General features: G+C 41.6%; 1 protein-coding gene across 5 annotated transcripts in view; it reads right to left on the bottom strand.

The window, feature by feature from the left end:
• The window catches only part of Kcnh1 (potassium voltage-gated channel subfamily H member 1), a 328,710-nt gene that overhangs the window by 184,259 nt on the left and 129,077 nt on the right, over positions 1–15,374 (bottom strand). For all 5 annotated transcript variants that reach the window (XM_074048392.1, XM_074048393.1, XM_074048395.1 and 2 more), the window contains one exon: positions 12,407–12,836. In XM_074048392.1, coding sequence (XP_073904493.1) covers positions 12,407–12,836 — 430 coding nt within the window. The remainder of the gene's footprint in view (positions 1–12,406; positions 12,837–15,374) is intronic.

Here is a 15,374-nt window from a genome sequence, read left to right as displayed (position 1 = left end):
GGTATTCCATCTATAGTAAAGTTGGGGATTTATGAGCTACATGTGTAACTAATATTTCATTCTTAACTATAATTTTCCCTTACTTTCATTCACATTCTCTCACTGATGGATTTAGGAAGCCCCTCCCCCCACCACAAAAAAAAGGGTCTGAAGCAAGTGAGAGAGGAAGAATGGTTCCAGAGTACACTGCTTTTACATGATGGATATGAAGACATGATTAAGTGGGCACAAACACCCACAAATGATCTCATCCAGATCAACTTCATGGATGACTTGAGGCTAGTGAGGTAATAATCAGATCCTTAAATATGACACCAAAGCGCAAGTGACAAAAGAAATTGGACTTCAAAATTTTAACTTCTGTGCATCAAAGGATACCATCAAGAAAGAGAAAAGGCGAGCCACCCACAGGATGAAAAAAAAATACTTGCAAATCACACATCTGACAGACTATCAAGTAATCATGAAAATAAATTTAGAATTAAAACTTGGTTACAGCTATATCCAAGCACATGAAGACAAAAAGGCTGAAATGTATTCAATGAGAAGCCCCAGAAGCTACTCAGCTGAGAATGGTACATGGGAACAAATGGTCACTTCCTAGTGTTATACCTTCATGTAGTTAGGGAACAAAAGCCCTCCTTAAGAGTCAAGAAGTTGTTCCAGTGGGGAAGAAATCACTCTGTTGAGAATAATGGAGTCAGGTCCAAAAACCAACTGCCAAAATAAAGGATGATAGAAATGAGGTCTCTTCATGTATAGTTGTTGGCCAAGAACAAGCTCTGTCTAGGGACACTGCTACAGACTGGGGTCCTGAGAGAGGAGGAAAGGGGAAGTACAGCACTGCATGGTGTCTTCAGGGTCTTTGAAAAGGACTGGAATAAAGGAAAATCAAAGCAAATGGAAGACATTCTACTACTGCAGATGACTGGATCCCATCTTCCCCAGTGCCAGAGTTCAGCACAGGTAGAAAAGGACATATCCCCCATGTTAGAACAAAATACAAAGCTTCTACTTGTCACCGTGAGTGACACAGAAGAAGTAATATTAGCAATTTGATGGATAAAAAGATTCATCCAAGCAGGGTAAGGTCTCCATGCAACAGAGGAACCATGTGGTGTGTCAGAAGTAGACAGGAATGGAGGGTAGATGCTACAGGTGGAATAACAGGCAGCTTTGATCACCCCATGTCAACATGAGACATCACTGATATCCTTAAGCCATCATTTGGGTTCTAGTGATCTTGCTGGCAAGTGGCAGAGAAAAGAAACCATTGTTTTATTCCTGCTACTTAAACTCTGTTCCATTTCTACATCCCCAGATTCGTGTAGTCAAGGAAAATGGGCAGACACATATGGATAAATGTCAAGTCATAGAATTGGATACAAAAAGCCAACTACAGAAGCAGGCAATCATAGGAACATGGCTCACAGGAAAACCTAGAAAATGAATTTAAACTTCCAATCTAGAGGCTCTGTGAGTGCTGTGAGATCATTGGAGATCTGGTTAATTATCACAGAAAAAGAATGGCTGATTACCCATTTGTCCTCACAGCATTTCTAAGTGGCTGGCACACAGCAAGGTTTATTTAGTATTTGTGGGAGGGAGGGAGAGAGAAGCAAAGATGGAAGGCTTAAATCACACATTCAACCATGTGTTTAGAAAGGCCTTTGCTCTGAAATCCTGCCTTCCTTCCACTTGTTAAGCTGCTGGATTCTAGCCAAGGCCTCCTGCGCTTGCATGTGATCACAGCTCAGTGTAATTAAACACCTGAGCTTCCCAGGAGGGATGGAATCAAACAGCCAGCCAGAGGAGAACTTGTGGTTTCTGCCTGCTCCCTGCCTTCCCACTTGCAAGGCTGGGCCCAATGGGCAGTCTCATGGCCCACGGCCCCCATCACTTTGTGTTTCCTCTGCAGAACTGCACTCAGGCTACTGTCTTCCTAGAGTCTATGATAATTTCTATAATGGGTGTATTCTCTTTACCTCATATCAAACCTGTGGACCTCTAAGAAGGAGGCCTGGCCTTCAGTTATGCAGTTATGATCAGGAAGGGGACATCCCTTCTGCTCTGGCTCTGCTATCCCCACTGAAGCCCATCCCAGCTCCTTTTCCTATCTGTTTCCCCCCAGAAGGAACAAAGGACCATCCTTCTGCCCAAAATCAGTTGTGCACGCAGGCACCTGCAGCTCTGCAGACTCCTTGGTAATTTTTCACACATTTGATTTTCTTTCAAAGTCTCCTTCTCTTTCATTTTGTTCTTCCTACCAAGACCTCTCTCCTTGCCAAGCTTTCTTGAGGCAACAGTGTTTTTTTTTTATCACCACATAGCTATGACTCAGAGCCAGACCTCTCTAGCTGATGAGAGCTAAAATTATTCTCTCTCACACATGCACATAAGACCACAATGGGGGAAAGTGAAAATGGAAACATTTTTTGAGTCTGCAAAGTCACTGTCAGGTGAGGATTTATGGAGTTGGCTCTGATATAGCCCATCTTGCAGCATCCTCACCAGGATGAAAAACTTATTAAGTTTTTCTTATGCAAAGTATTGTGCTGTCTCTCCTTATTCCATGTTGCCATCTTTGCACATAACCCCTCCACCTGCATTTAAAATCTCACCCCAACACCTCCCAAAGTTCCTGGTAGAACTGTTAAATGCCTTGATCAAATAATGGAAGAAACGACACAGACAAGAGGTGGTTAAAGAATGACATCAACATCAACTAGCAATCATTTGTGGCTCTAGCCTGGATGCCGGCAGAAACAAAGGATGTGAAAGGGAAGTGCCTTTTCCACTGACGCCATTCAATTTGCATCATTCCCTTTTAGGTGAAGAAACAGACTCAGGAATGAAGTCATCTGTTCACCTGACTATCAAGTAGTGGAGCCAGGATTCACACCCATGCTTGTCTGCTTTGATCCCATGAATTTTCTATGCTCTATGACTCCAGAAATGGAAATGTTATTCCTGGCCTGTCTCCAACTATATATGCAGCTTGACTGGCTTTATTGACAGTGGGGATGGCTTTCATAAATCACCCTTATTGTCTAGTTATTGCCCTCCTCAAAAGGGAGCTATCCCAGAAAAGAGGACAGTCTTTGATGGGAACTGACTGATGCAATGGGCTGTGGCATCTTTGATCTAACGAACTGAGTGAGATAATCCAAAACTCACTGGTAGAGTCCTCAAATAAAAAATAAAGTCTGCATCCCAGTGCCTCTTCAAAATGGCAGACTACTGGATTGATACCTGGCTGCTCGTGAAACTAAGAAAATTGGCCTTACTGCAATGTGCTGCCACCACTGCCTCTCAGCACACAATAGATTCAGAGTTGGTCACTGAGCACTAGTCTACAGCAGGAAGGAATCTGAGTGTTGACAAGTCAGGAGGCATGGAGAAGGTACTCTCTAATCTGCACATCTTTCTATGATTTTTCTTGCTGTCAAGAGGTCAAAAATCTGCATTTGGTTCTGGCTTGACCATTCACAAGAAGATAATTGACTTTTCTAAACTTCTGTTTTCTCACCTATAAAACTGGGATAATAACGTCTGTGGCACAAGGACATTAGAAAAGTTGAATGAAGTGTGTGTATAAAGTGGTCTGTCCACAGTATATGTTCAGTCATTCATTAGCATGAATACCATTCTTACCTTGAAATTCAACTCTATAAGTGATGCAAATCCTACCCGTTATTTACTGGTCAAATAAAATTTCTTTCACACCCCCCTCTCCTCCACATTACAGAAATGACCACTGCCTTCCCAGAAATCTAAAAATTTATTCCAGGAACATTTATCACTTTCCAGCTTCACATGGTTCTCCCTGTCTGCATTTCTATGTCCCAAGCCAGAATGTAAACAAGTAAGGAAGGGATGATATCTTATTTTTCCTCCATTCCTTTAATATTTACTGGGCCTCCTATAAATCAGGTACAGTGCCCCTAGCCTCAGGCAGCTTGAAGTGATTGGGGAGACATCCTGAAAAGACCCTCAGTGCCCAGTCCAGGGCTTTCCCTAAGTAAATGGACTCATCTTCTGACCGAGTGAGGGGCCTGTGTACACATTCCCATAGCAACCTGTCCTTTTCTTCATGGAGATTCAATGCACTTATTTACTCATCTGGCTCCATCAGACTAAAGCAATAGGAGGTCAGAGCTCCAGTCTCCCCATTCACTGCTCCACCCTCAGTATTCACACAGTGTCTGGCACATGGCAGGCACTCAGATAAACACAAAGGCCTCAGGTATACTAGTGATTGATTGAGTTTCTGGGCAATTACTGGTAAAGCTAACAGTTGTTTCCTTTTTAAGCTGTTTTCTCAGGTACCAACCTTGTTTGTGTATTTTTAGAAACTTTCCCTAGTGGGTTTTTTTCCTCCCACCAATTTCAAAGAAGGAGAGGAAATTTTTTTTCTCCTCTGCGTGATTTCTCTCTAGCTATCTGCATTTATCAGTCTCTAAGTTGAGAACCATAATAAGTGCTTGACAAAAAAGCAGCCAAAGAGATGTAAGATGTGATCAATCAAGTTCCTTCACTCAAAGTGGAATGGGGGCCTTAACTACTCTTCATGCACTTCACCCCTTCACCTCAAGCTTGGAGGACATTCCACAAAGGGACCAGCTGCTTTGATCCACTGGCATAACTTGTGCTCTGTGGCTACCAACTGCTGTCACAGTGATCTTCAAGAGCAAGAACAGGGCTGGGATAGGAGAGATGGGCCCAGATGCTCACTAGCTGTGTGGCCTTTGCCAAGTCACACCACAGTTTCCTTATCCATAAAATGGGGACATACTCCATAAAGTGGAGTACTGTGAGTTTTGAAGGAGACAAGAGAGGTAGAAGCAAACTAGGGACAAAAAATTGGATTATAGCAACATCTTCATTTCAATGAAAATTGTATTAGGAAAAGAATTTGGCAAATAATTCGGGCACTTACAAGTCAGAAACAATACCCCTCATCAGTTGGCATCCCATGATCAGAACTTCCTAACTTCTAAAGCTTGGTATAAATTCCTCTGCCCAGTGCAGTAATTTAGCTACAAACAAGGGTGATGTCCTCCCATGACACATGAAAGCAGATTTTTTTAACCATAATTACAATTCTAAATAATATAAATATCTTTCAGGGTCACTCCACTGCTCCCCTTCTTTCCTTGACTCTTAACTCTGTACACCCCCAACACATAGATCTCAAGGAACATTTTCCCTTACCACATCCCAAAATAATCAGCAAGGGAAGCAACAGAACAGTACAAAGGAAAGACTTTGCAAGTAGGAGCAAAACCAGCTCAGCCACCTCATAAACCGTGACCTAAGATAACACATTTCCGTATCTCTGAACCTCAGTTTTCTTATCTGTAAAGCAGGGATAAGAAAGCCAATTTGCAGGGTTGTTGGGTAGTAAAAAGTTCCCAGCATGACACCTGGCACATCTTTAGTGGTCAACATATGGCTGTTTCTAGTCTCTTCTCTCCATGGCGGCGGGTGGAGGGAACACAACTCTCCTGTTGCTGTTGGTCTCATACCTTGCCCAGTGAAGATTCTGCCAGTCAGGCCTGAACAGTGAAGCTTTGGAGTCCTCCCCAACCACATGAAATGCCTTCTTATCTATAAGCCTCCCCTGACTTGCTCTGCAGGCAGTCCAACTTGTTTTTAAGAAGTTTTGTATCCAGAAAACTCATACCCAGATATACTTATATTCAATGACTTGCACATTAAACATCTCAATGTTCCTAATATTTCATGCAAGTTCAAATTCCCTTAAGCAGAGCACACTCAGGGTACTTACAAATGGTTAAGAAGCATCATTGTTTGTTGAGTCCTATAAATGCACTGTGAGAGAGGGACTGTGCTGTAGCAGAAAAAGAGCTGCTACTTCTGAACACCCCCACTTGAAAGCTCTGTTCTAGGTTCTTTGCATCATTTTGTTTTCCTTCCTCAAATGGGTACCTCCATTTTTAGTTGAGGAAACTGCCAAAAGCCAATGTGTTAATCAAGGATAGAGATGGGCCTGGCAGCCAGAATGGGGTGGTTCCAAAGGCCAGGCTCTTTTTCACACTCCAGCAACATGTGTCCAGGTAAAAAAGAGAAGAACAGAGAGACCACAGGTCCTGCCCTCTGGAAACTTAGAGTCTCACTGGAACTGGACAAAAGACAAAGCAAGTAAAAAAAAAAAACTATAATGTCATAAGAATGTTTAGAGAGAGGTCTAAAGTGCAAGTAAATAAATTCAAAACCCATCTTTCCAAAGAGCACAACAAAATTAAAAGCTGGGTGGGAATAACCAGGGTTAGTTTTCTTCCGGAGAAGAGAAAGGGAGGTGGAAGACAGAAGGTAGTCTGAGGTTGTGTCAAGGATGGGAACATCCAACCAAAATGCACAGTGGCAAGCAGAACTTTAGGAAAAAAAATAAAGTTCTAGAGAAAGACAAGCTTACTCTCTGGCTAGAAAAGAACTCTAAGAATAAATGAGAATTGAGTGGTTATTTCTATCAGAGAATTCTGAACACTGCCCCACTTCCTAAAATAAACATAAACCAAAATGAAATTAAATAGCATTCCCATGCTCTAAGAAGGCCACAGCAATCATTATTTTCTTTTTTTCTAAGAACAGGAAAGAAAAAATTAACTGGAAGAGCACAAAACAATCACTGTTATTAATAACACTACAAATATGACCTCTGAATATAAAATTTTCAACATTTTCAAAACACTCTCATACATCATTATTTCATCTAATCTTTACTTATACCAAGTAATGCAGATTGTCAGAATAGCTTCTTAGCTCTAAACCACAAAAACTAAACAGTACAACCCAAAGCACAGAGCAGATCTACAGTCAAAGCCTCTGAACTAGCAATTCAGGGGTGTAGGGTAGGGCCAATAGGGTCTGCCTGTCTTGGGGTGGGAGGACTGATGTTTGCTGCTCTCAGTCAAGGATAGATGAGAAGAAGGAAATCTGAGACAGACATTGCTGGCCACCATCCCATATCTATGTTCCTTTCTATATTGCTACATTTCTACCTGAGCACATGACCACCTAGAATAATGACTGTATTGTTCAGCCTCCCTTGCAGCTAGGTGTGGCCAGGTTACCAAATTCTAGCCTATGTATAGAGAGAAAAAAAAAAAAGAAAAATTAATATAGACAACTTCCTAGACATATTCTCAAAGGAAAGGCAAAAGGCCAGCCTTCCTCTTCTTTCTACTTTCTGGGAAAAGAACATATGGCTGAAGCTGGAACGGCCATATGGGATCCGGATATGGAAGTCATGTGTGAACACAGCAGAGAAGCCTGGGTCTTTGGTGTCTGTGAGGTAACCAAATTAAGTCTAAAATTTTAGGAAACATGTTTTGGGTTTCTGTCCAGCATCAAAACCCATACCTAATAACAAAGAAGATTTCTCAATAGCATTTAAGAGCCCTTCCAAAATTTCATACACTTCTCACTTGTTCAGAATCAACAAGTAAATAAATATTTATTAAGGATCCACTTGGTGTTTGAAGTCTTCTGAGAGCATTGTTGTCCATCCTTCCTTGGGATTATGACCCATATCCTTTTAGAAAAAACAGTACACTGGTATAGAATGCAAAAAGGGATTTTCAGCAAAGGAAAAATGGAAAGAAATAAGAAATGTTTAAAAAAAAAAGGTCACAAAGGAGATGGGGAGAGCCTATATTTGAATGTAAATGATAATCTGAGCTGAAAGGAGGTCACAAAGTACACCACTGGGCTGCAAGTGGGTGAGGTTTGAGAACAAGTGTTCAGGGATGCACATTACTAGTGCCCCATCCCTTAGGAGAGAAGGTGACCTAAGGAAACCACTAAGAGTGCGTCCAGTTGCTGTTTGAGAGCTCCTAGGCCTGGGGGAAGATTGATTAAAGCATTGATCAGGACAGGTTCTGGCCCAGGAAGAGATTGAGAAGGAGAGGTTCTGCAGGACTGAACAGATGATCATGAGAGTCCCTTAGAACTGAGTTCAGTCAGGCTTTTAAGGAGCTGATGTGGGAGTGGTCTTGGAAGAAAGATGTGAATTCTAAGAAACAGGCGTGCCATGCTGAGGCAGGGGACTGCATGTAAGGCCTGGGTGTGGAGAGTCTAGAGGAAGAGCATGATGTCTTAGACCCCTTGTCATTATCAGAGAGAGGAATGAATGTGCTTGCTTAAATAACAGGATGCAGCAATGACATTACGAGGAGAGAAACAGAAAAGTGCAAGCCCATATTTAGAAAATGGTAACTGTCTCTTCAGCATCAAATCCTCCCAGACCGCTGCCCAAGATAGGGCCACTTCCCTGACTTGAGCCTGAGATAAAGTCACTCTTCCCCTACAGATAATTCTTCATCCTTTGAGGAATCCCTCAGAGGCTTGGCAAGGCTCAGTCATGGTCAAGACTCCAGCTCCAGGCTCTTGTCACTGGCTTGTGGGTCAACAGGGCCAGTCTCCATCCTTCCCACCCACTCTCGCCACCACACACTACCAACTCCTTGCGTGTGTCACCTATACCTGCAGTCTTCAAGTCCTTGGCATGCAGCCAAATCTTCTGCCAGCCTGCTGGGGGAGGTTCTCAGCAGTTTCCCATTAAATGGGGGACATCCTCTGCCAGATGCCACATGGAGGGCTAAGTGTGGCCTTGTGTTTTTCTCAGCATCTCCAACACACAGGAGAGATTTGGGTGCCAAAACGTGAGTCCATTCACCACCCCCAGGGTGGGCCCTTGCAGAAGACCACTGCAGACCTACACAAGGAGAGCAGAGAGGCCAGGGCACAGGCTGGCTTGCCCCAAAACTGAACTTAGATATGAAAAAAGGCACTTAGAAACACCATAGAACACCTAACCCTCAGCTAATCACACACACACACACACAAAAATCATTTCAACTAACAGTTTTCACTTCTTCCTAATACAACTTTCTTTTTTTTTTTTTATTAGAACTGAGAGAGGTCAACTAACTTGCAAATATTTAGTTTTCCTGCTTCCTGGCATCCTGTGGGGAATAAGTCAAGCTGTAATGAGATGTTCAGAGCAGAGAAAAGCAACAGAAGGCTTGGATCCCCTATATTATGGCTAACACACTGCAACAGAATAGCCAAGAAATAGCATTACCATCATACCTAAAGCTCAGTGCAAACAGGAACAAAGTAACCAGTACTTTAGCAGCCTACAGGCTCTGAATCTCTTTTCCTCAGGACAACTTGGGTGATCAGGGGGGAAGGCCACCCAGAGCCCTCCAGGTAAATGCAGGCTGTGGCTAATGCCCTCATGCTAGAGATCACAATTCTGGCGTATGTCTGGCGCCAGGAGCTGTACAACAAGGTGGCAAGTGTGCAATGTGTACATGCAAGCAAAGCAACAGCAAAGAAAAGCCCTTACTAGATAGTAAGACTTCGGCAGTTTCCTGAACAAAGGTTGCTCAGAATGTGAGTTTACAAGGATAATTACCACGCATTATACAGAGCGCTATAACTTTCTTGTTAGCACAAGAATTTGTCAGACGTGTGTCACACAGGAAGTAGAACAGCTGTAACTGTAAGTGACAGGTTGCTGAAAAATAGCTGGTTTCCTAAGCACCAGGTCCCCTGAGTCTGTAACATAATTTTGTTCTTAAATTAAAACGACAACAACAACAAACAAGCACAGAAAAAGTTTCCACTGCAGAAATTGCTGGCTTGCTGACGTTTAGGGAGAGAATTTTCAACGTGTCAGTGAGTAAGCATGGGGAGATGGTTGGAATCTGCATCGTTAAACTTCCCCATCACATCACAACATCTGCCTGGTTACCCCATCACCATCAAAGGAGAGGGGCCCAGATCTGAGTCCTCTCAGTCCTGTTCACCAGCCCCACATTCTTGGGCAAGTGAGTTAAGTTCTCTTGCCCAAGCCTCCATTTCCTCGTAAAATGGAGATAAAATCTCTAACATAAACAGTTGTTGTAAGCAATAGAAGTCATGTGCCGTGTACTTAGCATGGTGCCTGGCTAAATAACAAGTGCTCAGGAAACTGTTAAACAGACCTGCTTAACTAGGCAGCACACACGGCTGTATAAGGCAGAGGTGACTACCCCAGTATTATACTTTTCTCAATCTAAAGAAATGGAACCATCACCTGACTCTCAGAAGGTGAGAGAAGAAAAGTGTTAGTAATAATTGAGATTTCCCCTGGATACCCAGGAAATTATGTTCTCCATAAAAGAATGGTTTGGGGAAAGAAAAAAAAATACAATTGCCTATCATTATTATATGCCACTAGAGCTATTTTCTTTTTCTCCTTGACAAGGAGTTACAAAGACATCCCAAATTTGAAAGCCCTTAGGGAGACGTATGAAATGGGGTCCGTTTTCTAACCAACCACTCTTAGTCCTCTGTAACAGACATAGTGAGATGTCCCATTGACAAAGCATCTCCCCTTGAAGAGAACAAAATCTTGCCCTGAGCACAGTGCATCTGGTTGATCACTGGATACCTCAAAGCTATAAAAGTGCTGCAAGCACGCTAGGGGAATAGCTCAGTTGGTAGAGTGTGTGCTTAGCATATATAAGGAACTGAGTTCAACCCGAGCACAGAAAACAAAAGCAAAAAGCTGCAAGCCCTGACTAGAAACAGGTATAGTTAAAGTTAAATCCTTCTAGAGGAGTAAAGGTCTTAAATTCTTGCCTTCCACATGAGAAAGCACCTCAAGTTCTAATTAAACAGAAGCAATTAACCACCCATGGATCCTTAACACTGCTTCCCATAGCCAGGCAATCATCTCTATTAAAACCCGGTTTAAAGTAAGGAGCAAACCCCAAAGCCCCGCTGGCACAGTTCCCACAAATCAATTACCCCTTTCCATACATTCTGTAAATACTCAGGCAAATTCTACCTGTAGAGAGACCTTCAGGGAAGGACCACATCAGATGGATGAGACAGTTACAAGAAAGGAAGCAACAAGCAGCATATTTGCCCATCAGGGTAATAGATCCACTCACAGAGAAGAGTGTGGATCTCTGGTCAGCTAGATAAAGAAAGTCCAGCTGATGCCCCAGGTTTCCTTCAGTTGGGGTAACAATTCACCAACTCCACTATGAAGGAGCACATCAAGCAAAATGGACTTCTGCCTGTGGGAAGTAGAGCCCAAGAGTTCTCTTGTGTAACCAGACCAAACTGAGGCTTCCCCAGGATGTCCTTTCCCCTGTCTGTCACTGAAGCACCAATAGGGTACACTTGGCAGCTTCACAGTGAACCAGTCCACTCAAGCTCCTTTGCGTTTCTAGCCCATTAGGTCTCCTCTGACCTAAAGTTCCTCGTAAGGAAGGGAATTCATTGTTGCTTGAAGCCAAAGGTGGTTTCTAGATCCACAAGAGCAATAGCTACACAGTTCTCTGTAGGGAAATGACTCTAATTTAAATACTTGCCTGGAGAACTAGGGTCATTTTTCCATACAGGCCACTTACTCCATGAATCTATTCCTTCTCAGTTAAACAAGAGCCTTTCTTCCTTCTGTGTGTGGGAGTGTTTATGTGTTGAGTTGGAAAATTTCTCAACTCTCAAGCAGACTTCAAAAATGTTGTTCTATACCAGCACTGTCCAAGAGAAATAAGATTTAAAATTTTCCTAAGAGCCACATTTAAAAGGGAGAACAAGGAATAACTGTAGAATATGTCACTGAACCCAGCATACAAAAATATTATTTCAATATAATCAATATAAAAGGTAATTGATGGACACTTTGCATTCTCTTGTCACACATTCTTTTTCTCATGTAAGATTGGACTGTGCAGATCTACAGCTATTTTGAAATTGACATACAACATAACTATAGTTAATACTGTTATGAATACTAAAAGTTTTCTCAGAGTAGGTTTCAAGTACTCTCACCAAAAAAAAAGAAAAGAAAAAAGATAACTAGGTGAGAAGATGGGTATGTTAATTTGTTTCACCATAGTAATCATTTCACTGTGAATATCAAAATATCACATTGTATACCTTTGATTAAAAAGAATGAAACTGACAAGGGAAAACTTCCACAATTCACTGTTCTATAAGCACTTTTACCAAATTGTATGTGTAACATGTTCTCATTTTAACTTTATAAAAGTCAGCATCTATGGTATTCAGATAGATACAGAAAATAAACCATAATGGAAGGCACCAAAAAGTCATAGTAGTTATTTTTGTGAGGCAGAATTATGGACAGTGTCTGTTTTCTACTTTGTACTGTTTCATGCTTTCTAAATTTGTTTTTCAGTGAGCCTGTATTGATTAGGAAAACTGTAAAAGTCTTCAGGAAAAAAAAATCTATCCCTTGTTTTAAGTTATTATACCTTTGATCCTGCTGGCACAGTAGTTGCTGCCCTATTTCCAGCTAACAGAAAGTTTGGTCAAAGGTATACTCTACCATCCCCCCCAGCACTGTCATACTTACAGCCAATCATCATGATAGCCACTGCAAAGATCTTCTCAATGTCTGTGGATGGGGCGATGTTCCCAAAGCCCACGCTGGTGAGGCTGGTCATGGTAAAATACAATGAGGAGATGTAGACAGAGTTCTTACTGGGACCACCTTCCCACTTCCCTGAGCCAGACCCATTAAACTGGTAAGGAGTGCCAATGTCCATTGCCAGTTGGTAGAGCCAACTGTTGTTGCGTATTGTCTTGGTGTCCTCGTCAAAGATCTCATAGTCCCCGATGCTGTACCAGATGCAGGCCATCCAGTGTGCAGCCAGCCCAAATACACACACCAGCAGGACCAGCACAGCAGCTCCATATTCAATGTAATGGTCCAGCTTACGGGCCACTCGCCCAAGACGGAGCAGACGGACAACTTTCAGAGAGCTGAACAGGCTGCTGATGCCCTGGGAGAAGATGAACACAGTGTCAGGGCCAAAGAGCCAAAGATACCATTCCTTCTCCTTCCCCACAAGTGCCATCACTTAAAGCATAGTGTATTTCCATGAATGCAATGTTATGCAACCCTTAAAAATTAAAATTAGATGCTATTCCATGGTGCATGGAATGGACATTTCTATTAGCTTTTTCTTAGTTCCATTATCAAACAAATAAACATCAAATGAATAAAACAAATAGGATTATATTGTGTACTGAGTGTATAAATACATATGGCATTTTTCCTTATTATTTACTTTAAAAGAACTTTTAAGGGTTGTAAAATATTTCATATTGTAGAATATGAAATATTTTTAAAGTCACATCATATTTATTTCATATTGCAAAGTATTACATAACTGCATTCCATTGTTCATAAGCACATAAATATATGTGTTAGAAAATGGTCAGAAAACACACAAAAGCTTGAACGGTGGCTATTGCTACATGTCAAATGGTGGAATTTCAGGCCGGTTTTTTGTTATAGTTTTATATATTTTTGCAATATATGTATATATGTGCTTAATTTCTATAATTATAATTATTACTTTTAGAATTAACAAAAAGACATTTAAAAACAAATAGTGGTAAAAATTGAATTAAAGAAATAGTTGAGAAGAATAAAGCATTGAGATTCTGTTCTCTCAGGAAAGTTATAATTCTTGGAAGACTGTATCACTCCTGTCAGGCCAGGGATTATACAATCAGACACCATCTACTTAAACACAATCAGATGAGGAAACTGAGTGCTTGAAGGAACCTTCCAGTGTCACCTGGTCAAGTTCTTCCCTTTCCAGATGGTACTCACTGATCCTACCAGGCCAGGTCAATTCTCACATAGAACTTCTCTATGGAACAGCACGGAGGTGGTAGAAAGACCACCAGAGTAGAAATCTGGGAAATGGAGTCTGACCCAAGGATGCCACTAACACACTGAGAACTGGGACACTTCAGTTACCTCTTGGTTCCCTCCCATAAACAATGCAGGAGGTGAACTAGAGGGTCTCTTATCTTTCCCAAATGCTACCATACTCTTATATCCAAGGTGATTTGAAATGTGTAACAGAAGCCACAGCATTTAAAATCCCCAAAGTCCCAAGGAATTCCAAGATATATGCAAGGGGAATTTCTATTAATTTTTTCCTACTTCCGTTAAAAAGAAAATAAATAAGAAAACAAACAAAACAGAGACATACTTGGAATCAAGACTTTGTGGTCTCTTACATAGCAAAAATTCCAGGAGGGATGGTATCCTTCATCAAGTGAATTAAATGAACTTTTACTACACTACACACTAGATAGTTTCTATGACACTGTATTCTCTTGTCCAATTTCCTCTTAATGACGCCCAGCCCCAAAGGTCAAGTTATGTCACAGATGAGCGAAAAATGTATAAATGCTTCCTGATGCGCCTGTGTAAGAGACTCACTATGGGCATGTTTCTTCTTCATGGTCATGTGGCTAAACTGCATTTCCCAGTCTCCTCCCAGCTGGTGGGACCTGGGACTACTTCCTACCAATACAATGTGAGATAAAATAGATGTCACTTTCAGCGAAGGAAGGCTTTCTTCTTCTCCTGGCATGCCTTCCAGGTGAGGTTTCCATGACATTAAAGCTACAATTGAAGATAGTACATCTATGGCATAAGACGAGGCTGTGTCCCTGCAAGACTGTATGGAACCCTCTTCCCAAATCAACTTAAATTGTAATGTGATGTAAATGAGGGGGAAGCCACTGAAACTTAACATTCATCTTCTGTACCAAATATACAGCCCTTCTATCATGTGAACACATAAACCATATGTAGCATAGTCTTGTCAATATGAACCACAAATCAGGCTTTGTTGAGGTTAGTGTGGGAGAGGTAAGATTTATTGGTTTCTTTTTAGAAAAACAAAACAGGATGGCCATTGTAGCCCAGTGGTAGAGCTCTTGCCTAGCATGCGTAAGGCCCTGGGTTTGATTCCCCTGCCCTACAGAATAAGTAAATAACAAAATAAGCAAGTTTCAAAGCCATAAAAGTTACAACAGAAATAAAAATTTATTGTTGATTAACTTTGACAAGGTTTACCATTGACATGTGCTCAATTTTTCCCTGGGTCTCTTTTTCCACTCCATGTACTTACGTCAAAAATCCGTCACACAAAGAGCTGATGAAACCCCTCATATTACAGAGTAACAGACTAGTGAGAGTAATGGATATATTCTTTCCATAGAGCACATGCATTCTAACAGAGGGAAACCTTGGGGAACCAGCTTCCAATAGTAGAATGAAAAGCACTGAAGCCTAGATATTTTGGGGAGGTAAAAGGAGCTTTTTTGATGACTCAGAATTCAAATGCCATGTAAGCAGCCACCTACACTCCATCTCCTCCTAAGGAGGTCCCTGAAATCATCTTATAAAGCAGTTCTACCCTGCAGCAGAATTTATTACCCAGGACAAAACCACCTGGTCATTTTTCCTCACTAACACTGGACTCAAAGCAGTCCATTCCTCCTGGCAGCTC

Source organism: Castor canadensis, chromosome 11 (assembly GCF_047511655.1).
Source record: "Castor canadensis chromosome 11, mCasCan1.hap1v2, whole genome shotgun sequence".
Classification (NCBI taxonomy): Eukaryota; Metazoa; Chordata; class Mammalia; order Rodentia; family Castoridae; genus Castor; species Castor canadensis.
The sequence above is the reverse complement of the archived record's forward strand: the minus strand, read 5'-3'. Positions and strand labels throughout refer to the sequence as shown.